This window comes from Candoia aspera, chromosome 6 (genome assembly GCF_035149785.1).
Source record: "Candoia aspera isolate rCanAsp1 chromosome 6, rCanAsp1.hap2, whole genome shotgun sequence".
Classification (NCBI taxonomy): Eukaryota; Metazoa; Chordata; class Lepidosauria; order Squamata; family Boidae; genus Candoia; species Candoia aspera.
The window spans coordinates 71,871,685-71,898,882 of NC_086158.1; the positions used below are offsets into that span (position 1 = coordinate 71,871,685).

The following is a 27,198-nucleotide window of genomic DNA, read 5'->3' on the forward strand; positions in this document are numbered from 1 at the left end:
CTACTGATATACAATATTTACAACCATTCAAAATTTTCATATATTTCTAATTTCATTTCTTTAATCAATTCTTTTTCCCTTTAAAAGCCATGCTCCAAATGTTTCAGTTTGCCTGGCTGCTTAAGATATAATACATATGGAAGCCATTCTTGCTTGAATTTGGTCACATTTTTCTTGTGAATATATTGTATGCTGTTAATTTTGCCACTGCTACATATTCTCCCAGTTTAAGTTCCCAATGGTAACATGTCTCATTTCCAATGTTGTGCTAAGTTCACCCCCGCGGCTGTCAACATGTATCTTAGTAAACTGCGATTTTTTTATTGTTGCTGTTGATCTGTCCTGGAATTATGCCTAATTAAAAAAAAGTGATTCCCATTCAAATTTAGATTCTAAAGCTTTCAGCATGGCGATTCAGATCATAATCTACCATGCATGATCTTCTCTTGGTCTATATGGAGTTATGCAAACAAGAAATAGGTTGCTTGGTTGGGTTAATGAAAGATTGTATGAAGGAAGGACTTGAAGAAGTTGAGACAGTTAAAAAAACCAGAACTGTTCCTCTTAGGTTTGATGGAGAAGGACCTTGAGAAAAAATATGGGACTTTGCTTTTATATCTGATTACAGCAGCAAGACTTTTATATGCACAATGATGGAAAGACTCACAAATACCCCCAGTGGAAGATTAAATTATTAAATTAATGGATTTGGCACAAATGGCTAAATTAACAGCATTAATAAGACAAAATACTGTTTCTGGATTTATCTCTACTTGGCAACCACTTTTAGATTACTTGCTTGTGTTAGAAAAAAATGAAGTTTGATTTTGGGTTTTAGTGATTAAATGGTTTGGTTTGATAGAAATAATGTTACTAAGGTTTAACTAATGGTAAGAGATTACATTTGTAAATTTATCTGTATCTGTATTGGAGGAAGTCGGAAGTCACTTTCTGTTTCTGTTTTCTAACTATTTACACTTTTATAGGTTTTTTCTATATTCTAACTATTCTATACTTCTATTTTGCATTTTAACTATATTTTGAAAACTAATAAAGCTCTTCTTTTAAAAAAAAAAAGGAAAAAGTTGAGACTAATCATATCCTCAACACAACCAATGCCCCAATCTTTTTTTTTTTTTTTTTGCATCTGTGATACATGTAAAAGGCTGGAACTTCAATTACATGGTTGCGTCCATCATCTTGACTTATTGCTCACTATATTTCCATTTTTATCCTCCCTAATTATATTTCCACCTTGGGCATGGATGCCCATGAAAGGGGGATGGGTGGGATGAAAGCAAATGGCAACAGCAATGTTTGCAGAAGAGTCAAAGTAGTCAAGATGATGGCCAGGACCATGTGATCAACATCCCCTTTGTCCATGAATGTCATATCGAAATGTGCAAGAAGGGTGAGGTTTCAATTGGTTGTGGCTTTGATAATGCAGTTGTAGATGCCAACCTAACTGACTCTCCGTGATGATGCCCCTGCAATAGATCTATAAGAACAGTACTGGAAAAAGACAAGATTGTACTAGGAATAGAAATCAAGGGACAGTTCATAGCACGTCTGAGCTAATATAGATGGGATCTATCAATCAGATTTAGAATTTAATATTGACCAGGTCTAGCTCTGAATAAAATCACCTGCATTTATCATATTTAACTATGATAAAAGGTCTCGTGCAGTACTCAGCCTTTTTTAAAAATATGAGTTCAGGCATTCTTTCTGTAACATACAAATTGCTTCCAGAAAGAGAGAGAGGATTTGGACCACTGCATTAATAGAAAAGTTAGCATACAACTTTCAAATTGGTAAAGGTTCCATTAGCCAAACTAATTTCTTTACTAAACAGTAGTATTTATATTTCTTATGTTAGCAAACCAAGAGTTCTTATTTGTATATGGTTTGCATAAAGATATTTGAAACAGTTAAAATTTGAGTATTTCTGGGTATTAATTATTTTTGCTTAGTTAAACAGTGATTTTTTTTTCTTGTTCAAGTAGTTATGAAAATTAGAAACAAGAAAACATTACAGGTAGTGCTTGCTTAACTGGAATTTTGTTTGCTAAGCGAAGCAGCCATTAAGCAAATCTGACCTGATTTTATTACCTTTTTTGCAGTGGTCATTAAGTGAATCACAGTGGGTGTTGAGTGAACTACATGGTTATTAAATAAATCATGAGGTCCCCACCAATTTTGCTTGCCAGAAGCCTCTGGGAAGGTCAAAAATGGTGATCATGTGACCATGGGACACAGCAACGGTCGTAAATGTGAGCTGGTTGCCAAGTGCCCAAATCATGATTGGGTGACTGTGGGGATACTGCAACGGTCATAAGTGTGAGGACCAGTCTTAAGTCATTTTTTCCCAGCACCATGGTAAGTCCAAACCATTACTAAATGAATGGTTAAGCAAGGACTACCTGTAAATGTTAATAAATAGGAAATGTGGTAGGATAGCATTCTAGAATTTGGGCCCCACAGATATGCCATCGAGGGTGGGAATTCTGAAAGCTGTAGTCTCAGTACATCTGGGGGGCACTCGGTTGAAAGTCAATCCACTGCCATTTGTTTTAAACCATGTCGTCTGAATGATTTAGCAATTTCATCATGATTTTCTGGCCCTCCCTTCCATGATGATTGTATGGTTGTCACAGAAGCAGGAAATTAGAACAAAAGAAACATTTCAAAACCTCAATTCTGAAGAAATCTACACCTACAATGAATATTCAGGCTGTATTTAAGAGCTCTCTTCCTAAATAATAATAATAAGGACGATATGCTTTTCAGGTAAATGAAGCTTTGTTACACAGGAGGTTTTTCTTTAAAACAGTGAAATGATAAAATCTTATTCAAATTTCTTTAGGCATTTCTTTCCCAGGGTTCAAGGTAATCCAAGCCAAGGTGCGAAAAAATTTCTTCCTCGCTTGCAGCATTCAAAAAAATTTTCTGGAAGGAGAAAGAAGCTCAGTTTAAATCAAAGGAGACAATTTCTAAAACAACTTGATCCATAATTAATATGCTTAGCATTTGTGTTGATCTCAGCAGAAATGTAATAATCTCACCGTCACGTTCCAAATGAAAAAGATGTTCTTTTTCTGCAAAGTATATCTATACAGAAAAGCAAATAAACATTTTTCCCCTAAGCATGTCATATTTTTAATTCAGCATCAATTAAGGCTCTATAGAACTCCTGCTTCATCTCAATCAATCATTTCATAAATATTGCATTTATGTAACATATATTCTTATTGACCTTTAACTACACTTAATACAAAATGCCTGTTTTGCAAATGATTTCAGACTATGAAGTCCATTCCTGTATTTCTCATTATAGCTTTACTGATCAATAAGGTACAAGAAGCATGAAGTGAACAATCTTAATTAGCATTTCAATCAATAGATAGTTGCAACTTTACCAAGCTCAAATTTCTTACTATATTAACGTATAACTTGTTTTTTTAAATATATTCTTAATATCACAAATGTAGTATTCTGAAATGGTTGCCACAGAGGCAAATCCTGAACTCAAAACAGGATTTCCCAGGATCTTTGCCAAACATTTTCTTTCCCCAGAAATGAATGAGAATGTCTTTTGCTTGCTAGGCTGTGATCCTCAGACTGAATGTAAAAGGTGAACTATAAGTATGTTTAATACATTAATATTATTTAATAATAAATAATAATGCATTCATAATATTTATTAATAATTAATAAATTAATTATAGAACAGTAAGCCTGCTTCCTTTTTTTTTTTAACCTAGAAATTCTGCCTTTACTTCAAAATGTGTGATCAGGTTGTATAAGTTACAGTTTCTTCTATTGCTCTGTTAGGAAGCAGCCAGAGGAGGAAGAAAAGATGGAGCTGCATTAGGGAACCATGGACAGGAGACTTCACCTTTGTCTCTTCAGCTTTAGAAGTTAGAGGTATGCCTCTGAGCTGAAACCTGGGGAACCCAAATTTGAGATTTGGGGAAATCTGCATTTTTGTTTCTTGAACAATGTGTTTCCATGGCTGAGTAAGTCATATGCCACAATTTTACCATCATCATTGCCAGAGACAGACATTCAATTCTGTAGCATCTCTAAAAAAGTGTATATAATTTAACCACCCCAGAAATCTAACATTATAGCACCTACTACCCGTGAATGTCTCAACTCTTTCCAAGTTAAAATGCAGCAAGTAATAGAAGGCAGGAGCAACTGAGGTGTTTCCTGGACCAAACCTCCCAAATCTGTTACCAGGTTTTTCCCATGTATAACAGAGCTCACAAGTTAATATCAGAATTTCCTGCCCACATCATTTGAAGATCCAGGCAGATGGCTCCATCTCAGCAAAGGAGGAGTTAGGGGAGACTCAGAAACTCTGAACTTTGCTTTGTAGAAGATCACTTCTGTTCAGCTCCATGAAGAAAACCAAATATACATATACACATACACACATACATACATACACTGTGTGTGTGTGTGTGTGTGTGTGTGTTTGTATACCCTGAAAAAAGAGTGCTTCATCCTACAACCAAGCTTTAGTTTTCCCCCTCTCTGACTTTACCAATCCCCAGTCAGAAGAAACCTCTGTCATCCCACCCATCATAACAACAAATAGTGCTGGAAATATCTGAGCCAAAGTGATGGAGAAATGGTACTGTTTCCTGTTACAAGAAATTATTACAGTAGTCTAATAGCCATATTTAAGACAAAAGGAGAGCAATAGAAAAAGAAGCAGCAGCAAAGGTACCCTATAGCAAATGCAGTGTTTTTTTTCTCACAAACTTGGCATATACTGTAGTAGGTAGGTATGAAGTGTACACTTTGTCTCAATCCCGTTGGACTTACAAGATTGTATGGAGTCACATGGACACTGAGATTTATTTTATTTAACAGTCTATTTATGCTTTCCACTGCTGCAACATCACAATGCCTGTCGCAAATGAGTAGGGCTTACATCACGTGAGAGCTGCTCTTATCAGACTGAGCCATTCCACCCATACACACCTATGGACACTGCTGTCTGGCAACATTTTCATAATCAATAGTCTTTTAACCTGCCCTGACCAACCCATTATTTGAAATACATGGCATTAACAACAGCAACAACAAAACTCTCCCAAGTTTAAGAAACAAGAGTCCTTTCATTCCATTTTTATTTATCACTATTTCAGGTCGATCCAGCCCTGAATTTAGATAACTCAAAATGATGTATAACTAAAAGAACACAAAGAGCATGTTCAAACTGAATTAACAAAATATGGATTGTTTCTTATTAAGCAGGAAAGGTACTCACTACTCCTTTTAAATACAGAATGTTTTTTTCTGTCAAGATTCAATAGGATATTGGTTTTTGCAGATTTTTAGACCCAACTTTAGCCACTCAATTATAAATATTTTTCAAGTCACAAGCTATCATCATGGAATTGCTTTAAAGTCACTATTTCAAATTACACATACAAGTTAAAACTGCAATACTCTCTGTGAGGTCATGGCTGGAAATTACTACCATGGATGTTCCATTCTGGATAGAGATTTGATGTTTCATTAAATGAAGTGCCTATAATGCAAATCACCCACAGAGCTTTTTTGACATTAAGCTCCATGGACTGCAATGTCAACAGCAGGGCATCTGCAGATTTGGATGCACTTTATTCAAGCTTCTGATTCATTCATTTCCAGTTGGTTCAGTGTGGAAATATGGACACATTCCCCATTTCATGGGGGAATATGTCCTCATGATTGATGTTCAGAAAACCCTAGATGTCCACATTTCCACAAAACAGAAGGATCACATTAGCAGTGCGTTCTATCTGAACTAGGCTCTGGAGATGCAGGAATCAAGCCAGCCAATGTTAATTACCATTCAAAATAGTTTGAATCCAGGAAACAAAGAAATCAGGCATCCACAAGTCAGAGGCAATGAGGCCTGGAAAATGGAATAATCAAGAGCTGTGAAATAGTTGCGAAGAATAAGGATAAAAATCTAAAACAGACAAAAGAAAGTATGAAGACCAACTAGTCCAATTCACTGAGCTCTTTGGAAGAATGAATATTGAAAAACTGTAGCAGCACTATGAAAAAAAACCCCTCTAAGCTGACTTAGAGGTCTTCCATGTGCTGCATTGATGTGCATTCCTACTGTCTGTGAGTTGGCAGAAAAGAACGTCCACATACAATTATTGATGTGCCGCTGCCACAATAGAGCTGCACTCTGCTTCAGCAAGAAGCACAGAAAATGGTCCTTTCTTTACAGATTTAATACAGCGCAGTTTCAAGATGTCAACTGGAGGATTCCCAGGCTTCCACTTCCCTCCCACCCAGCTTCCCCTGCTAGCAGGAAAAACAACTACCATTTTCCTTAAGTGCACCAAAACAAACACAACACAACACACATACACACAATATTACATCTCCTCCTCATGTTCTGCAGGCAAAGCAGCTGTCACCCATCCCCACCACCCTCTAGCATCCCAGAATGCTCCCTTCATCTCCCAGCATCCTGCGCTGCAGCATCCTGCCATACCTGTTTTGTAAGAATGCCTCCAGGGCTCACAGCTGTTATTGAGGTATGTGGCACTTTTGTGGCATGGCAGCCTTCTACTTAGTTTTCACACAGAACTTTTTAAATTTATTTAGGATGTGCAGGCAGCTTAGTGGGATGCAGGGGAGGTGGCCACAGAACCCGACAGGCAGCAAGTTGAGAACCCAGGTTTGAGACAGCCTCATGGACTAAAGACTAGTCAACCACCAAATGTGCATATCACCCACTCAACCTGGTCAAGACTCAATGAAATTTTCTTCTGATGTCTGGAAAAAGGGATTTAACAGACACCTTATGTGGGTTTTGTAAAGTTCAACATGCTGAAATATCTAAAACAACATTGACTGTATAATTTATGAGCCATAGAAACCACTCAACTTTCCACAGTAGTCCAGTATTTGTGGATTCAGGAACTCATTAGATTCTAAATATTTAATAAAAAGGAAAACCCAGATATTTTGCTATCATGCTGGATTTATCTCTCCTAAAGATTTAAAAACAGATGTAATAGAGATTTCTCATTTAATGATTCCTATTAATTGTATAGGCTATTTGTCGACCTTGGCTAGAAGCCACTGGCACGTTGAGTCAGCTAAATACTACCCTTCTGGAGGTCCTCATTCTGAATCACAGATCTGAAGGCATTCATTATGCTCACAAACCAAGGCAGAAAAATAAGGATAATCTTTGTGATACCAAATAATGGCTGAAGCTATTGCATCCATGCAATTATGGAAGTTTATTAGATCTCCTCTTGAAATAAACCCTGTAGATTATCTCATACTCTTAAAAAAAAAAGGCTCATGTCCTTAGACATACACCTTATCCATTTTGTCCACTCACAAGGAAAGTCAATTCCATGTTGCAGACAGCAGAAAAAAATTCAGCAGATCACAACAAAGTCTGGGCCAGGGTTATCTGTGGGGTGGTAGAGATGGTTAAAAAGCAGATGAGTCTCCAATCACATGCCATCTTGACTTTTTTAACTCCCCACTCCCCCCACAGACATCCCAGCTTTTCTCCCTGACAGAATAATTTTATAGTCTCTTTTAGGTCTTGAAAGAAATTTTGGAAGTTATATGTAGGTATGCACTGACACATGGAGAAACCTAGGAGAGCTGGGAATTAATCAAGGAGCACAGGTTTCATTTGTGCACTTTAGACTTCTTTTGTCCAGATAAATTAAGCTCATAGAAATGCATTTGAATAGATGGAGTGATCAAATCCAAATATCTAGATGCTCCTTTTATTGACATTCACTTTCCTACAACTCCCAAAATAGGACTTTGAAAGGATTTTTTCCCTTTGTTCTCTTATTCATTTCAACTCTGAGTCTGCAAAATTTGGCAGTATATCTCCTAAAGCACTGAAGAATGAATAATACTGAGCAGAAGCATTAAAAAGGGAGATCCTACTGTGGTAACTGATGAGCCTGGGGTGAAGATCACTAGCAAATGAAATACAGTAAATGATCAATTGGAGATAAGCCTGAAAGTCTCTTCTTCCAAGAATAATTATCTTGATTCATTTCAATCAAGGGTTTGCCTTGTTGAAATTGCCTTGGTCACCCATGGAATTATCTTTGCTGGGAGGGGAAAGTGAGCTTATATTTATTCTTCTGGCCTGGACTTCTTCACAACTTCCAGCCATGATATTCTATCAAAGAAGCTCTCTGACAACCTTTGAATCTCGTGGTAGCTCCCCTCATTGGCTGTCTCCAGATGACACTCGGGCGTTTGTGGTCAAATGCATGGCATTTAAGTGCTGAGGTCCTACAAAACCGTGATTTATCCCCATGCAATTTAACATCTAGCATGGAGTGAAATCATTCAAAGGTTTAGAGTAGCAGCTCTCTCTCCCCTTTCCATCAGATCCAGGAAAGGTAGTGGAAATGCTTGATCAGAACCTGGCTGTGATTAGGGCCAACAGATTGAATCTCCAGTATGATAGGAAGGAGGTGCTGACAGTGAATGCTTTATAGCTCCACATGAGCGACATGCAACCTGCTGTAGAAAAGACGGCATTCCACCTTTAAGGATCAAGTCTGTAGGTTGACAGTACTTTTGGAATCATCACTGTCTTCTCTGTTGCATAAAGTGCCCTCAATAGGTTAAGGGCAATGCATGACCTTCAGCTTCCTGGGACCGAAATAACCTGGTTTCCTTAATCCTTGTCCTAGTATTATCCTAGTATAACCGTAATGTGCTATATATGGGACTGCCCAGGAAGACAATCCAGTTAGTCTGAACTACTGCAGGAAGATTATTAACTGGAAATGGGCATTATGACTATATTATTTTATGTGATCTTCTCTGGCTCCCAGTTCCTCCCTGATCCCAAATCACAGCTTGGGATCACAGAGTCCAAAGATTGGTTCTGTTCCATATGTTCTTACTCATACTCTAAAATCCTCCTAGGAAGTACTTTCCCATGCTGAGACATGGCGGGTAGCTTCCCAAAACTCAGCCATCCCAGCAGGAGCTCTCTGACTCTGGAACATCCTAACCAAAGACACATAGTAGAATGGGTGCTAACTTCATCGTTTCTCCAGCACCAGGCAAAGACCATCTCGATTCTTCCAAGCCCTTTCATATGTTCTTTTAGTAATATTTTAATATTTCAAATATGGATTGCAGAGAAGCTTTTCAATACAGATATGTAGCTAATTGGATCCCAATAGCTGCAACCTTCCTCCTTTTGAACTAATTTGCGTGCTATAATTCTCTGAGTCTTAATACATTGTGTCTTAATTCTGTGTGTGTGGGTGGGTGGGTGGGTGGGTGTGGGTGTAATTATAAGTGTATGTACTGAATCTCTCTGTGTATGTTTGTGTATATACAAAATGATACTGGAAGATGTAGATGTAGATACAGTTGTGTGTGTGCATAGGAATGTGTGTATTTATATATACTGTACGTAGAATATACATCTAAGGCCTGCCTGAAAGACTCACTTCTGAAGGTGGCACATGCACACACAAGAGTACAGCAATATAATACCACAAAATGTCATTTCTGTGCTCAGATTCAACACTGAAATAACATTAAGGACAATAAGGGGGGTTAGAAATCAACCTGCATCTTCAACTAGAGTTCTCCTCTTTCCTTATCTGTAGAAGCCACAATACAGACTTAGCATTACCAGCCACAAGCAAGATGGATCAAAGCTTTTGTTCAGCTGTCCATTAAACCAAGCAGGAACGTAATTTTATTGGACTTGTGTATCCTATATACTGGCCTGGCTACTATTCACATTTCCCACCCCACTTGGAAATGATCAAATGCACAGAACATGTACAGAAAATGTGGATGAGATAGCAGGAAAATTTTATTACTACATGATCTGAGTAGTAGCTCAGAGGGCAGGATGCTGTTTGAGTGCCCAGTTTTGAAGTCTTATTGGTCAGTTGGAAGGAAAATAAACTGGGTGATGGCACCTGTCTCAGTGCTAGTAGCCGAGAAATGAAGGTGATCCAAGGTTGGTTTCCAATTGGGCTGTGAGGGATTATGGTATGTGGGAACAGAGCGAAGACCATTCCATTTGGAAATGCCCACAGTCTAGATGCCTTATCATCTTCTGCGGACACAGACGATAAATATGCAGAGAACTGAAAGGGATTCTATGCTTGCAGTGACTTGAAGAGATGTTCAAAGGAGTCTGAACTATGACCTGGTATTCCCAAGTACTGTGAGAATGTGAACATATGTTTTATTCTGCAATTGAAATCGAAGAAAATCTTACAAGATGGTCTGAAAACTACCATTAAGAAACAGCAACAATGTTCTTTTGAAATATGTAAGAGTTGCTCAAAATTGGTCGGATACCAGCTGTTGGTGCAGTTGCTGCCCTATATGTTTCAAATGGGGCTGAGGGACATTATATGGAAAAAAATGTATCACTGTATCCCATCACTCCAGTGGGGCTGTCCAACACAAATAGCATCAGCTATGCAGCAGCAGGGTCCTCTCGCCCAGGGTTTCTCAACCTTGGCAACTTTAAGAAGTGTGGACTTCAGCTGGGGAGTTGAAGTCCACATATCTTAAAGTTGCTAAGGTTGAGAAACACTGCTGTAGATCACTCTATTTGCTATTACCTAAAGGGGGATAAAATGCATTGCCTTCAGAATTCCTTTTTAAATTTTGTGCAGGTTTTTGGGAGGGGGAGGGAATTCACACATTTTATGAGAAAGCAAGGCAAAATTAATTTCATTACGAATCTATGCAACAGTAAGATTGAGACTTATCTCCAATGAACTCTACTCAGATCACCTGAAAAAAAGCTAATATATGTACCTATCACATTTGGTACCCCAAACTTTTTTGAAGGACACACATCACAGCTTCTCCTAAAAAAAAGATTTAAAATGGGAAAATAAATATAAGAAAAGTACATGCAATAATAAAAGGGTCATAAAAATGGCAGGGCAAATCCAATAGCATTATAGTTATGGCTTTTATTAGAGATGAAATATGTAGATGGATAATTGGCTGACAAGGAAACTAGCTTCGCTGAACATTTGGGAGGAAGCAAAGGAAACAAGGGCAAATGCAGGTCATCAGAGCTAGCAGAGATGAAGTAAAAGGTAAAAGCCAAAAGGGCAAATGGGATAATAGCATGAATTTTGTGTTGTGTTGAAACGGGGAAAAGGCAATTTTGTGCTGTGTTGTACATTATACAGTATATTTGTGTGTTTTTCACTTCAATAAAACAGTCTGCATGGGTAACCAATTTAATTTGCCTCAGGCATTATACTATGCAGCAAATGTAAATTTTATATTTAACTAGCATTGTTCCATACAAATATGCACATATAGCTCCTGCTTTAAATCTAATCTACCCCAAATCCAGTGACAAATACTGTATAATGGCAAATCTATTAGAAGGAAAGCCATCACTTTTTGAGATAAGATTATAACAAACTCTGAACAAGGAATTTTCTAGCATAAGCCATTGACTTTGAGCCCTTAAGAAACATCATGAGAAACTGTGTTAAAATATTCCATGGAATTTATTCTGATAATTCTAAGCATGACTACATTTTAAGCTAATATGAACCAAGATCATACATCCTAGTTCAATTTATCATTGAATAAATTTTGCAACCAGAAATAAACACAGCTGTGTAAATGTATAAAATGAAAGCTTCTTACAATATGTAATTTAAGAATAGGAAGCTGAGCTGCTGAGCTTGCCGATCGGAAGGTCGGCGGTTCAAATCCGCGTGACAGGGTGAGCTCCCGTTGCTAGTTCCAGCTCCTGCCAACCTAGCAGTTCGAAAACATGCAAATGTGAGTAGATTAATAGGTACCGCTTCGGCGGGCAGGTAACGGCGTTCCGTTTAGTCATGCCAGCCACACGACCACGGAAGTGTCTACAGACAAACACCGGCTCTTCGGCTTGAAAGGGAGATGAGCACCGCCCCCTAGAGTTGGACATGACTGGACTTAATGTCAAGGGAAACCTTTACCTTTACCTATCCTAACTTAGCTAATTTACTATGCCAATGTTAAAAGAACTGCCACAGCGTATTGACAGATTGCTTGAAATCCTGAAATCCTGATTAACAAAAAAAAAAAAATGGAAACTCATCCAGATTATTCTCATTCTCTTCCAAAATGTTTATACTGTATGTACACCATGTTTTAATTCTATTTTATTTGAGACCACGTTTCATTAAAGAGCCTGTTCTGTCATCGCACATGCCCTTTTGAACATCATTTCCTGGAGAAATGTTGACCTTTCATAAGGCCTTAAAGACATGGTTTTGTCACAGGGCCTGTGGATCTGGATGTGTGGTAGAGCCTGTGCAATGGTTGTGTTGATTTGTCATTTTCACCTTGGTGCAGATTACATGTGTGTTCTTGTTTTGATTGTTTTATAGTTTTTTTTAACAAGTTTTACTTATAAAAAGGGGGGGCAGGAAATTCAGAACTTGGTTTAAAAATGCTAACTATAAATCAGTGTATCTGACCACTGTCAGGTTTCTATATTCAATTTGCACAATGAAGTACAACTCATGTAGAAAATCCATTAACCAATGCGCAAGCAGATTTACTCACTTGACTGATATAGAATTGTGCATACAAATGAATGCCACCTATCAAGTCCTCTTTCCCAGTCAAAACCCAACTGAAATCAGAAAACAAAGCAATTATCTTTTTTTTTATTGTAGGAATAAAACAAAGGCAACTGTACCTCCGGCATGTTTAGAACCAAAACATTTGGCCCACTGTGGATCTCCATGTTGATCTTGATTTAAAAAAAAAAATATTGCAATTTTGAAAAAAGAAATACAGAAAGAACAATATGCAAAAAGAAATTAAAATGGTAATATCCAACAAATTAATTAATTATGAATTTGTAATGGATCCCTATGTTGTTGAGGGCAAGACTCCTGAAAGTACTTGGTCTTTGGCTGTAGAGATCTGTTTTGTAAAGGAGACAGGAAACACAACTAGATGAACTAATTCTACTCTATTGTAAGGCTACATTAACAGAATCTTGCAAGTCTGAACGTATGAATTTCCCATCCTCCCTATTTATTGTGAGTGGTCAGGGCAGGTCTTTCCTAAGTTTCTTCTTTAGACCATTACTCTCTTGAGGACTTCCTTTCCTTTTATCTGATCATTCCCTAGGCAGCATCTCTTCCCTCTGTTCTCCAAGGTCACCCTCACATTCCATCACAAGAGCCATGGGAATGGCCCTGAGGGAAATAGTCAGAAGCCATTACAGAAACATCAAGGGTAGAAGCATTCCTTAATCCCTGGGAAAGGAGATAGGAAAAGATTCAGGCTGGCTCCTCCCTGACTCACTGGCATATACAGTAGGAGGGAGGAAAGGTAAAACACAAGCAGACCTGCAATATTCTGTTAATGTAGCCTATCTCAATATAGTTCTAGTCTTCTTGTTGAGTCAGTTTCCTGATCTAGACAACCTTGAAGGGCTGACATTGTCCAGGACTTCCTTTCACGGCAAGATGAAGGGACAGGTTGGAAGATAGCAGTTGAATCAGCTGGACTCTTCCCTCCTCAAAGTAGGGTCATTACTATCAGGTGCCAAATCTAGTCATTTATTTCTTTTTATATATAATTGCTCACAATACTTGTCAGCCACTTTAGGAAGATTTTTATTCTCAAAGATAGGATACCAGTAATGGTAAAAAATAAGAAGGAAAGGAGAGGAGAGGAGAGGAGAGGAGAGGAGAGGAGAGGAGAGGAGAGGAAGATATTTGGACTACAGAGGATGCTACCCACGCTAATCTAGGTTGATTTTAATATCATCACCATTTATAATTATCCTGAGGATAAATGCATATGATAAATGGGAAAAAAAGAAAGGATACAAGGGGAAAAGGAGGAAAAAGGAAAAAGAAAAATCAATGAAAACACTATTAGAAAAACAATAAAAACATTATTGGAAAACTACTTGATTTCAAATTCCCTCCCACTGTACCCCAACTGAAAATTACAATCGACATATTTATAAGCATTGGAAATATTTCTGATTATAGTCAGTTATTTTGCCCTTAAAAACAGTGTCTAAGTTTGCCTCATTGTATGGTATATGATACACAGGGGAGCCATTCTTGCTTAAATCTGGCATGCTTCTGTTCTGAATGTAGGCTGTTAATTTTGCCATTGCTGCATATCCCCCAGATTTGATATCATCGGCAAAATGTCTTTTCCAATATTGGGCCAATTTGTCTCTATCTCCTTCTTTCTGTTTTAGGGTCACAGTGTAGAATATGTTTCTCTATGTCATAAATTTAGCACTTGAGCCAATGACAGCTGCAACTGACTTACTCATAAGAGTAACCAAGATTCATCCTGGTTTCTAAAGGATGACTTGGGAGGGTTAAAGTAGAAAGAATGGAGGCAGGGGCTTTAATAGGAAGTCAAACATTTGACAGGCTGGAAATAGTGGAAAAGTATCAATTATACTGACATGCTGAATTGTTGCCATTGCTCATTATGCCCAGCACATTATGCTGAACATGTGATTTCTTGATGTTTCATTTCAAGCAGAACCAAAGCATCTAACAATGCTATGCATGTGGCCATGTTATTTATTTCAGCTTTAAGAGGATTTACACATTGAATGTGTAAAAAGTGACCTCTGAATTATGAATTGCCAGCCATAAAATTGCCATTTGAATCCTTCTGTAGAAAGCTTTGATATGAATCACAATGAATGGTCATTCATTTTTATTGCGGAGAAATACTGAGATTATTTTAACTCTTGATTTCTAAAGCAGGCCAGGTGCAGAGAAGCACAAATTCCCAGAGTTGAAAGCCAAATTGCTGCTCTGCCCAGAGAAATAAAAGTAGGAGAAGCACTTAGTAAGGGGGAAAAATGTACATCTGTTTAAGCAACTCAGTGTTTAATTGAAGTAATGACTATGTGAACAACACTGATCACATTGGAAATCAATATTATAAACTTGGAATCTTTATGTTTACTTTATGGCTAATCCAGTCATTACGGCAGACATCTAAAGCAAACACTGCAGCTGTACCATGTTTAATTCATCAAGATGTTCTCTCAAGACTGACTGCTTCTCTGTTAGCACCACATAATTTTAGCAGAGCATCTGCCAAACTCCAGTCTATAGCATCCCAGTTTTGTAAAGAACTATTAAACATCCCTCTTTAGGTTGGCAAGTAAAGTCACTTCTGGTTTTTTGATAATAAAAATGAATATGGAAACAAATCAGCACAGACCTTCTCAGTTGCTAGCAAAAGATTTTACAAATCAGAATGGTTTATTAGCAGTTTTGACCAGCGTTCTGCCACCTGATGTCTTTCAGATGTGTTGAGAGCTTCACTGCCCATTATCTCCAACCAGCAAGAGTTCATATTGAACACATTTGGAGGGCACCAGGTTGAGGAAGGCTGGTCAAGATAAATAGCCTATATACACAGGCCAAGCCCCTTGGAGGGTTACAGAGGAAGGGCTCCCCAAATTCTATTTGATTGATTGAGTGATTGATTTTGTTCAATTTATATGGCTGCCCATCTCACATAGGCAACTCTGGGCAGTGAAGACTGTTAAAAACATCACTATAACAATAAATAAAAGGAAAATAGGTCCACGACGAAAATAAAACAAAAAGAATGGCAACCAAGGATGACCATCAGCAATAAATTAACATTATCCAAGAGGCTCACCAAAACTCTTAAGACCTGGGAGAATAACCATGTCTTAAGGGCCTCCTGAAAGATCAGCTGAGTTCAGGCCAATCTAATCTCAGGGAAGTGGTATTCCAAAGGGGAGGCACAGAAAGGCATGCCTCCAGTCTTCCAGTAGATGATATTCTTGATGGAACCTAGAGCATGTCCCTCCTGCCAGACCTGATGGGGCAGGTAGAGCAACGGGAGAAAAGCTCTCCCTCAAATATCCTGGCCCCATGCCATGAAAAGTTTTATAAGTTACAACAAGCACTTTGAATTGCACCTGGAAGCCTATTGGGAGCCACTGCAGTTTGCAAAGCAAAAAAATAACATGGGCATACTGAGGCACACCCATAATTGCTTGTGTGGCCACATTCTGTACTATCTACAACTTCCAGATGTTCTGCAAAGGCAGCCCCATATACAGCACATTACAGTAATCCAATCAGTGCTGCCTGATCCAGGAAGAGGTACAATTGATACACAACCTAAAGTTGTGTAAAGCCTCTGGCCATAGCTGCCACCTGCTCCTTGAACAGGAGATGTGAATCCAGAAGGATTACCAAATTGTATCAGACATCAGACATAAGGATGGAAAATCACTGAATCCAGGGAGCCCCCAAAACCCAGAACAAACCCATCTTGTTAGGGTTGAGCTGAAGCCTGTTCTTCCCCATCAAGACCCCACAGACTTCAGACCTCGTCTTCCCAGCATTGCTGCTTGGCCTGGGGCAGAGAGTTAAAGCTCAGTATCATCAACATAGAGACCCAGTGTAGTGGTTAAGGCATCAGGCTAGAAACCAAGAGACTGGGAGTTCTAGTCCTGCCTTAGGCAAGAAGCCAGCTGGGTGACCTTGGGCCAGTCCCTCTCTCTCAGCCCTAGGAAGCAGGCAATGGCAAACCACTTCTGAAAAACCTGCCAAGAAAACTGCAAGGACTTGTCCAGGCAGTCTCTGAGAATTGGACACAACTGAACAGATTAATAATAATAATAATAATCAACATACTGACAGTACTTCACCCCATGCTGGATACCTCATATGGATTTTTTTGCTGAAAGAAGAAAGAAATGAAATTATGATTTATGGATCTGAAGATTAAGAAAGACGTGAATTATATGAGGAGCTGAAGGGACTTGTATAATATCTAGGAAGGAGGAGGGACAATAAGATCACAATTATCTGTTGGAAAGAAGGTTGGAAGTCATTCATGTATTTCTTAACTTTAGTTTTTTTTTTCCTCTGTCTTTTTCATTTCTTGCACTTTCTTATTTATTTCTCTCTTTCTTTCCTTTTTTTCCTTTTCACTTGTCTTTTATTCTATGACAAAAAAATCTTAATAAATATAAATAATTTTTTAAAAAGATACCTCACCCCATGTTGTTGAATGACCTTCTCCAGCAGTTTCATATAGATGTAAATAGGAGTGGGGAGAACACCGAACCCTGAGGCACTCCACAGAGAAGTGTGCATGAGGTCAACCTTCTTCCCACCCACCCCCCATGTTTGTGGAAGGAGGAAAACCACCATAGGATGGTGTCCTCAACTCCCAACCCTGGAGCCAGTCCAGAAGTATACCACGATAGATGATATTGAAAGCTGCTGAAAGGTCAAGGAATGCAAGGATGGATTCACCCCTCATCCTACTCCCACCAAAGATAATCTAGAATCACAGTCAATGCTATTTCAGTCCTGTGGCCATGTGTGAAATTCACACTCCATCTAAAGCTATTATACTGCCTGAGCATAATACTAAAACACAGTGAAAAGTTGGAGGCTACCTCTCATGACACACAAAGACCTGCAGAAAACTGACTATCCACACAATCTGTGCAATCACCTGAGGTGCTTTTAAATAGTACCAGCACAGCACATAGTGGCCTGCCTCTGTTCATATATATAGCAACCAATTTCTGCAGCACAATCTAATACTTAGAATTCAGTGACACCTCTAGCCAGATAAGACTGCAGAGCAACAGTCGAAAACTTTTGGGGGTCGAATGCCAGACTGGCCTTTAAATGACATGCTGGGGACTCTGCTTCCAGAGGCCATGGCAAGTATGTAAGTATGTAAATTACTTCAGCGACTTGCATCCTTAACCCAGTGGGATGTGATAGCATCTTTGTTACTAAGTAAGGCTCATCATGCAGAGTCAGACACGACTTAACGACTGAAGAACAACAACAACAAAGGCTCATCCTGGGACCTTCCCATGTTGATCAGCTTCTGTAGCATCCACATCAGTAGTTTCCCCTCCCAGGACACAATCTGTGTTGCTGAGACCATTTGATACTTTCTCCTTGGGGATTCCATCTATGATCTCATTATATACTGCTCAAAAGGCATTGTGGCTCATCTGCCTCATTGTTAGCTCCAGTTAGCCAGTCATTAATAGAGATCACTGTACATTCAGTTAATGAACGGTTTTTAGCTACTAGATCTTTTTCCAAATCAAGACAAGGGGTGAGGCCAGGCAAGGCCAGGACAAAGAAACACATAGAGCCAAGACAAAAATTAAATTTGATTTAATTTAAATGTATACAGTATATTCTTAAAGGAATATATAAGCCCATAAAGCCACCAGAACTCAGGCTGGACTTACAGAGGTTTGTTTTTTTTGGTAACATAATTCCACCCCATGTATTGAAGACGTTTGTCTTTCCATTGCATTAAACTTGTAATCTATTGTCAGCTTTTTGGCATAGGTGAGAAGGAAACAAATAATTGTCTCTTGTGTCTTCTTGTTTGTCTTGAATATACATCTCTCTCTCCCTCCCTGTCCAATCTGGTTTTGACAAAGAATAGCCAAATATACATATAACAGTAAGCCAGGATTTTAACCATAGTTTGTTGAACAAACCATAATAGCCTGCCTCACACCCAATGCTAAACATAATGCGTGGATTCATAACTCATGCTAACTCAAAAGCAAACAAGCCAACTGTGATGTAACATTATACTGTACATGAATCAGGTCAATATTTGTTCCTTCACTAAGAGAAGCTATGATGATTTAACTACCATTTCAGAATTAAAACAGGCACCATGGAACACAACATGAAGTTTTTTTGTCAGACCTACTCATGCATTTTTACGATCTTGACAAACCCAAACATTTGGGACCAACTGTCTCTTAGGCCCTGTGTGGCAAACACCTCAGCAACTGATTGGGGGATTTCAGAAGGGCAGCAAATTGTTCAAACATTTATTTTCTGTTACAGTTCTGGGAACAAAAGTTAGAAGCACATACTAGACTATCTCTTTCAAGTAATAATCAATTTGACCAGTTTTGTATAACTGCAGCTTGGTTTTGGCTACTTCCTCTCAGCCAGCCATGCACACACAGACTGCTGATCTCCCATGGGGAAGACAGACAGATCAAAGAGTGCTGTAGCAACTTCAAGAATAACACATTAATGATGGCATAAGCCAGATCGCCATCTTGTGATTGCATTTACCCTTGAGGCAGTGTGCTGCCAAAAGCTATAGTAGTGAGACAATGATGCAAACTAGGAGAAGCTGCCTTCTGCATGTGGGCAGAGCTGAGTTTCAGGGAGTTTATCCCCAGATTTTAGGGTACAGGAATGTTGAGCAAAGCCTTTGTTCTCATGCATCTTTTTTCCTGTTTCACCATGCATGGCCTATTTTAGAGCCTTAAGATTATGCCCTGTCCTGTCTCAAATTAGTAAGAAAGTAGCAACAGCTGAAGGTCAGAAAAGGCTCCATTGGCTACAAATGGGGCACATGGGGGGTGGGGCTTACAGTCAGAGCCCACCTCTGGTGAGATAGTGCACAACTTCATCCTAGCTGTGACCCAGCTGCTATAAATGTCCTATATTAGTGCACACTTCTAGAGCTCATCTACTTCTGGCCCTTCCCATCCATGTGACAGTCCAAGCAGACCTCCCCCATGCTGGCATCTCTTTAAGACCAGTCAGAGATGTTTCAAGTAAATAAATTATTAAAAGTAGTGCTGAATCTCTGAGTGGCCACATCTAGACTTAAAGGCAAATAGAATGTTAAGTAATTGCTTTCTAAACTCCAAGCTGAAGTTTTGTAAGTACTCCATAAGCATTTCTCATATGAATTTAATCTTACTGCTGTAATGGGAATATTTGCAAACAGTAGAAGCAGAAAAATAGGGTGCATATAAACCATAATAACCTGCATATCCACAGCCTCATGAATGTGTGCTCTCGCCTTCTGTCTTCCATTGCCTTGAATGAGCTTTCCCTTTCATTCCTACCATTAAAGAAACAGGTTTTCCTAACTGTAGTCTACAAATCCATTTGAAATGACACTTTATGAGAAAACATGGTCTGTATCCATTATGGTTTGTCCAGATGTATGCTCTTTCTATCTGTCTCTGTCATCTCTATCTATCATCTATCTATCAATCCACATACATATATATAAATTTTAAAAAGGAGTAGTGGAACAAGGGAAATAACACATACATGGGCATTGTCTGGTTATATTTTAGTGTTTTTAGATTTTTAAATCGAAGCGTTCATAGCCTTTACTTAACCCCCCCCCCCCTGTGATACTAGCTTAAACAATGAGATCTGAAATTATTCCCCATGAATTAATGCTCTTCCATTTATATAGCAAGCACTACACACATGTCCACTGCACTGTAAAAGCTTCCTGTATGAAAAGAACCCCTAGATATTCAGATAAGATTACTTCTTGTAGCTTCATGAACTTTGCTCTAGTTACTTAGATAAATGAGGAAAACTAGAGGTGATATGAAGGCACACACATAATAATGAAAAAAGAAACTAGCTTCATATTTGCTAGAAATCTTTTGATTAAAGGTAGATTCTGAAGCAATCTGTTCTCCACTGATGGGTCCTGAGAACGGCACCAGGAACATTTCAGATTGAATTGGGCTGTTTGATCCCAACTAGTTTTAAATTTAAATTTTCCATACAGTAACTTCTGTCCTAAGTGCTGTACTGTGGAATATTATTATAAATATTTAGGATTGGCATATGGAGGGTTGCTTACAGCAGATGCAGGTCACATGCACACACACACACACCCTCACCACAATCAAGGGCCAGCTATAGGATGGGAAAAATCTGACTTGACTGCAGTACATATAACTATTAGCTATTCTAATTCTAAGTTGAGACCCAGTTTTGTCTAGTGGTTAAGGCAAGGGGGTGGGATGTGGTGGTGCTGCGGGTTAAACCGCTGCGCTGCTGAGCTTGCCGATCGGAAGGTCGGCGGTTTGAATCCGCGCGACGGGGTGAGCTCCCGCTGCTAGTCCCAGCTCCTGCTCACCTAGCAGTTCGAAAACATGCAAATGTGAGTAGATCAATAGGTACCGCTTCGGCGGGAAGGTAACGGCGTTCCGTGTTGTCATGCCGGCCACATGACCACGGACGGGTCTACGGACAACGCCGGCTCTAACGGCTTAGAAACGGAGATGAGCACCGCCCCCTAGAGTCGGACACGACTGGACTTTACGTCAAGGGAAACCTTTACCTTTACCTAAGGCAAGGGGCTAGAAACCAAGAGACCACAAGTTCTGGTCCCATCTTCGGCATGAAAGCTGGCTGGGTGACCTTGAGCAAGTCACTCTCTCTCAGCCCTAGGAAGAAGGTAATGGCAAACCACTTCTGAAATCTGGCCAAGAAAACTGCAGGGACTAGTCCAGGCAGTCGCTGAGAATCGGACACAATTGAATGGCCAAAAAAAAAAAAATCAAGTTAGTATGACTTACTTCAGTGAAACGGATACAGATTTGCTGCCTTGGTTTAAAGCAGTGTTTCTCAACCTCAGCAACTGGAAGATGTGTGGACTTCAGCTGTGGACTTCAACTTGAAGATGTCACATGCTGGCTAGGGAAATTCTGGGAGCTGAAGTCCACATATCTTCCAGTTGCTGAGCTTGAGAAATACTGGTTTAGAGAAAGCTAAAGCCAAAATCCATCAAAGAATATTTGGTATTGCATAGCAAATGGATTTGGGTGCTATAGCCAACTTTCAGTGATGAGTTCCAATTCATTAACCTTTTAATACCCGCACACTATTTCTTGTTTGCCCAACACACCATAAAGCCTTTTCTTTGGCTTGTACTTTACCCTCAGCAGTACAAGATGGGAGGTACAGTCGGACTTCATTCTCTTGTGGCGGAATGAACCTGAGACCCCTTTACACATATTTTTTCACTACCCTTTCTACACCAGTTTACAGGCAGATGTATCTTCACTGCTTCCTAACAGAAACTGAGTATGTTATCTTTCCTCCTCACAGATTGGAACCTACCATCACCAAAAGTATTGCTAAACTTCTATCTGTAGTAATTTCCATAAGAAGGCATCAATGAAAGCATCAATGATGACACCGTGAAATGTCTTTTTTTAATTGCATTGCATTTTTAATTTATTCTATTTCTATTTCGTCTTAAGTTTGATATTATTTTATTGTATCTTAGTCCATTTTTCCCTCTTCCCTCTCTGGTTTTTACATCCTCATTTGGGTTTTATATGACCATTACATTATTTGTTTATTTTTGTATTTGGTCATTGCTTTTTTTTTTACTTTGCTAGTCATTGATTGTAAGTAAATAAATCTGCCTTGATTGATAATTGCTAGAGATAAGCTAATTGTGCAAGTCATTTGAAGATTTAGCTTATGCTGCATTCATGGAAACATAGCATTCAGATCATAAGACATAATAACTGCACTTTATTCTGCACTGGTCTGGCTGTATCTGGACAGTTGTCTTCAGTTCTTTCAAGACAGAAGTAGATAAACTGGAGCATCTTCACAGCAGAACATTCAGAATGGTGAAAGGACTGAAATAATCCTATCAGAAATGGTTGAAAGTGTTGGACAAGTTATGTTGTGATCCCAGTTGAATCCAGCTAATAAAAAATGATGCCTTCATTTTCTTTAGGAGAATAAATTTAACTCTATGATGTAACATTTTGGGAGTCTGTATTTCTAAACCAGAGAGAATACAAAGGAAAATGAAAGAATTTTGAAAATGCCATTTTAAATTCATTTTTAATTGTTTTATGCATCTGAAGTTATTTCATTTTGCATAATATGCTGCTAAATATCATATTTCATTTACCCCTATTTCCAAGATAAAATCTAAAATGAAGGTATGAAGTCATGTGTTTAAATTAACAACGGACAACCACTCTTTTGTGAAGGTGTTTCAATTTTGAGAAAGGAGATTATAAGCCTTATAAGTGTAAATGGAGCTATATTGTTACAGAAGGGCTGAACAACCTATTGGTAGTAGGGAATGCATTTAACTTTGGGGAGACAAGGATCACCGTGGGTGAAACAATGTCACAGTTCAGGTGACACCATAAATAGGCCCAGTTGGGATTCTTTTTTCCTTCTGAGAGAGAAAGAGATTGGGTGTTTTATTACTACTTTATTTCAAACTGGATTAAGCCTATTTTTGGAAATTACATGCCAATTTTCACACCAGTGATTTTCAGAAAGGAGTCCTGGAGGTTGTAATAAAGTGTTTTGGATAATATTTGCATCCGTGGGGGCTATAAGTGGTCCATTCCAATATAAATCTGGGGGAAAAAGATCATTCAGGGCAGACATAAACCAGAAACTTTAGCTTGGAGAAGAGAAAATTAAGAAGAGACATGGTAGCTATCTTCAAATAGTTGAAGAGCTGTCAGGCAGAAGATGGAGCAAACTTGTTCTCTGCTGCTTCAGGCAGGCAGGAAATAGATTTTGGTTAAACGTTAGGAGAAAATTCCTTGATGTAAGAACTACTGACCCGTGGAGTATATTATCTTGCAGAGTGATATACTCTCCTTTACCAAGATAGTTAAGCAGACGCTGGACAGCCATTAGTCAGACAGTGCATAGTATAGATACTGCACGGAGGAATTTAAAGTAGATGACTTCCAAAATTTCTTCCAACTGTGACATTATATTATTAAAATTGATGATTAAATTATTCACCCCATGGTAACTATACTATTTATCCCATATGCATAATTGAAATGGTATATGCTAATCCTTTGGGTTCTTTGCTCGTAACATTCTGTAATCTGGATGACATAGACTCATCCATTATTATTATTTGGTTGGGGGGGAATGAGCCAAGTTCAGTTCACAACATTAAATGAGGAAATTCAATTTCCTTTCAGCCATATAATTTATAATATATATTAGAAAACCCTATTTTTCCTTCCTTCATCCATTTCTCCCTTCTACCTTCTGGTATAAACTCTGGAAAACTTCCCATGCACTTTTTAATTGTGCATTATTTCACAAAAGAGTTATGCCATTTGGAATTGGTTCGTACTTAATGTGTAGGCATAATCATTTGGAGGAAAAGAATGGCGATGTGAAATAATGCCATCATATTACATTGAAACAATTCCCTCCCAATTAAGCAGTTCAGATTGTTCTCACATGGAAAAATATGCAATTTTTTCCCAACCAAAATTCAAATGTTGATTAGGCTGTCATAAGCAATCCTTTGGGATTCTGTTTCCATAGATGGGGTTCTCTGGATTAGGCTGGGATTCTGTGATCCTGATCAGATTTCAGGTAATGGTTATAAACAAGATATCCTTTTTTACAGGATATTATGTCTATTGTATCACCAGGAAAAGAGATCAACCTTATTTATTTATTTGTTTGTTTGTTTGTTTGTTTATTTATTTCAATTTCACTTTTCCTAGTGATACAATGAACATAATAATTCAATTTTCTTCTCTAAGATCTTGTTTTAACTTCTTAGTCTATCTTATAGCTTTGGGGAAATGGTCTCCCAACCAAACACTAATCCGATTAGTGGCATCTGTGATGGAACTAAAAAAGCTAAGAGAGCAATCACAGCAGCTTCAATCATGTTCACTCCTGTGAGTGGCACATGAATATCTTGACTTTTTGATCTTCCCCCTGGGGACAGTGCTGAATTTGGCCCAACCTAGTATAGCTTCCAAGTGCAGGCAAAGCTGGAGAGGTGATGCCACTTGAGATAAGCCAACTTGAAGTTTCTGTATTTGATCAAATATGTGCATTATTCTTTAAAAACCCAGAGTAAAACAAAAAAAATATATCAGTGACATCAGATGAAATCAAAATATCTTCAAATTATTATTGTGATCCTCGAGACCTTGTGATATTGACCCATCTGAGCAATGTGCTTGACACAAGCTGTCAGTTAAGAAAATGTAAATGGCAATTTCCCGGTAAAGCTCTTGTACTGTTCAAACAAAGTACATGCAGCTATGATAATAAACTTTCTAAAGCTCCATTTCTGTCTTTCCAAAATTCCAGTTCATTAATGAGTTGACAGCCACTTTAGATGATTAGTCTGAGATTGCAAATCTGAATCTGCTTGAGCAGGCTTCATGTATGACACTAAGCCATAATTTAAGAGAAGAGAATATGAGCCTGGAATTGGCCAAACAAACCTTATTTCTTATTAATCTACAAGAATAACTCTGGCATATTCAACAGATGATGGGTAAAGGAAATCATACTTCAGCATGATACATAAATTCAGTCTCTTAGATTCACAAGTTTCCCAGGACAACCAAGTTTCTTTTAACTGGAGAAACTAAGGCTCTCCTCCTGTACCATTCCCAGATTTAATTAATTTTTGTATTAACTTATGTTGGATTGCATTGGAATTGAGCAAACTCCTTACCTATACCACACAATACAATTTTGCACTGAAAAAAGAAATGGTTAGAGAATCTAAGACAGTATAGGAACAATGTAATCTCTACACAAAACCATGACATTCTGCCCTCTCTAAATATTTTAGTTTAAAAAAAAAAAATTTTAATCAGTTATCACCGTCATGCCCTACCTGTGAATTCAGAAGAATCCTTGCCTTAATTGTTCCAGTTTATTAAAAAATGCAATTGGAATCTTCCATCCAATTACCAACCCATCAGCCTCCTCAGCATCATCAACAAGATATATGCTGAGCACCTTGCTGTTAAATTCCTGGACTGGATGGATTCAGAGGCCATTGACTGAGGAACAAAGAGGATTTTTTTTTTTTACAATCTTATATCAAAAACTGCAGTGAGCAACCTCTCTGAGTACTTCTTAAAAGCTTGTATAAAGTAGTGTTGCCCTAGGTACGCTTTTTTGGGAAGCAAACATCATTGAACACAATGAGATTTACTTTTTAGCCAGGGGTTTTCAAACTTCTTCAGGCTATGGAACTTATTAGTTAAATATCTATCTATCTATCTATCTATCTATCTATCTATCTATCTATCTATCTATCTATCTATCTATCTATCTATCTCCTAGATCCCACAAAATGGTAGCTGTGACATTTTTCATGGGAGAATAATCCTGCCCTTTCCACTATACCTTAGAAAAATTGAACTTTTTTTTTTCTGCCCTTAATCTCTCACAGAACCCTATCAAGTTCTTCTAGAACTCTAGGGTCCTGCAGAACAGTTGGTTTTGAGCAATCAGGCAAGGATCATACAATTAAATCTGGGTTTTCCTCAGCTTCTCAGGCGGCCTCCTATTCAGATCAGCTTAGTTTCAGAAGAAAAAGCCCCCATGAGCTTCTGAAACATTCCATAGACTTTGGACTATTACAGAGAAATACATCCCTTTTCCTTTGGATGAAGTATGTGTAATTATTTTGGTCTCAGCTAGGTTTTTTTTTCACAGCTAACTGAATCTTATTTAGGTTATTCCTTTGGGGGATTAAAGAAACAAGGAAGATGAGAAATTAAGCCTTTTTTCCTTCTCTGAGGCCCTAGCTTCAATTCAAAAACTTATTAATCTGAGTACTTGACAGACAAGTTTTCCCTTCTCTCAGTCATTTCGTTAAATCAAATTAAAAGGTTCTATAGGTTGATGAAGTAAATTTTAACAATGATTTTAAGCACATGCATAATTATCTTGGAGAATATAATTGGAATTTAAAATCAAATTGCTACTTTGACTTTTAACTGGAAATACTCTTTTATTAATGACCTTTCTGAAATGTTTCTCTAAGTGATGTTTTATTTCATATATGCAATTTTCTCTGTAATGCAAAATTGTTTGAATTATTAAGTGAGTTCATTTAATTACTTAATGCTCACTACAGTCCTTTAAGGTTAAGTCTCATGGCACTTGTAACAACAGGAAGCAAGTGACAGTGGCACAGGAATAAGAGAGTAAAATAAAGAAAAAGAGGCTAGAGGCAGGAAAAAGGAAAAAGGAAGGGATCAGGCTCAAAGGAAGAATCTAAATCCAGCAGCTGTTTTTGTATAAAGATGCAAGAAACCTGAATTTAAACAGAATTCTTGAATGCAACCTGGTAGAAACTATAGTTAACCATTCCTGTTCTCACTGGGGACATCTCTTCCCAACAGGAAATTGTATAAATATTGTATAAATAGGCAGGAAAAGCAAGATCTTCTATTCATCTTTAGAAAGGAAGGAACTACAGGCTCACTTATCTCTTAAATTTTATTTTATTTGCTCTTGTTATCTCTTAAATTTTATTTTATTTGCTCTTTCTGTATAA

The 27,198-nt window shown here is 38.2% G+C and overlaps 1 protein-coding gene across 1 annotated transcript in view; it reads right to left on the reverse strand.

Annotated features, from left to right (window-relative positions):
* Positions 1-2,711: 2,711 nt before the first annotated feature.
* Positions 2,712-27,198, reverse strand: part of DNTT (DNA nucleotidylexotransferase) — a 175,166-nt gene continuing 150,679 nt past the window's right edge. Inside the window, exon 13 of the mRNA XM_063306162.1 lies at positions 2,712-2,949. Coding sequence (XP_063162232.1) covers positions 2,863-2,949 — 87 coding nt within the window. The 3' untranslated portion in view covers positions 2,712-2,862. The remainder of the gene's footprint in view (positions 2,950-27,198) is intronic.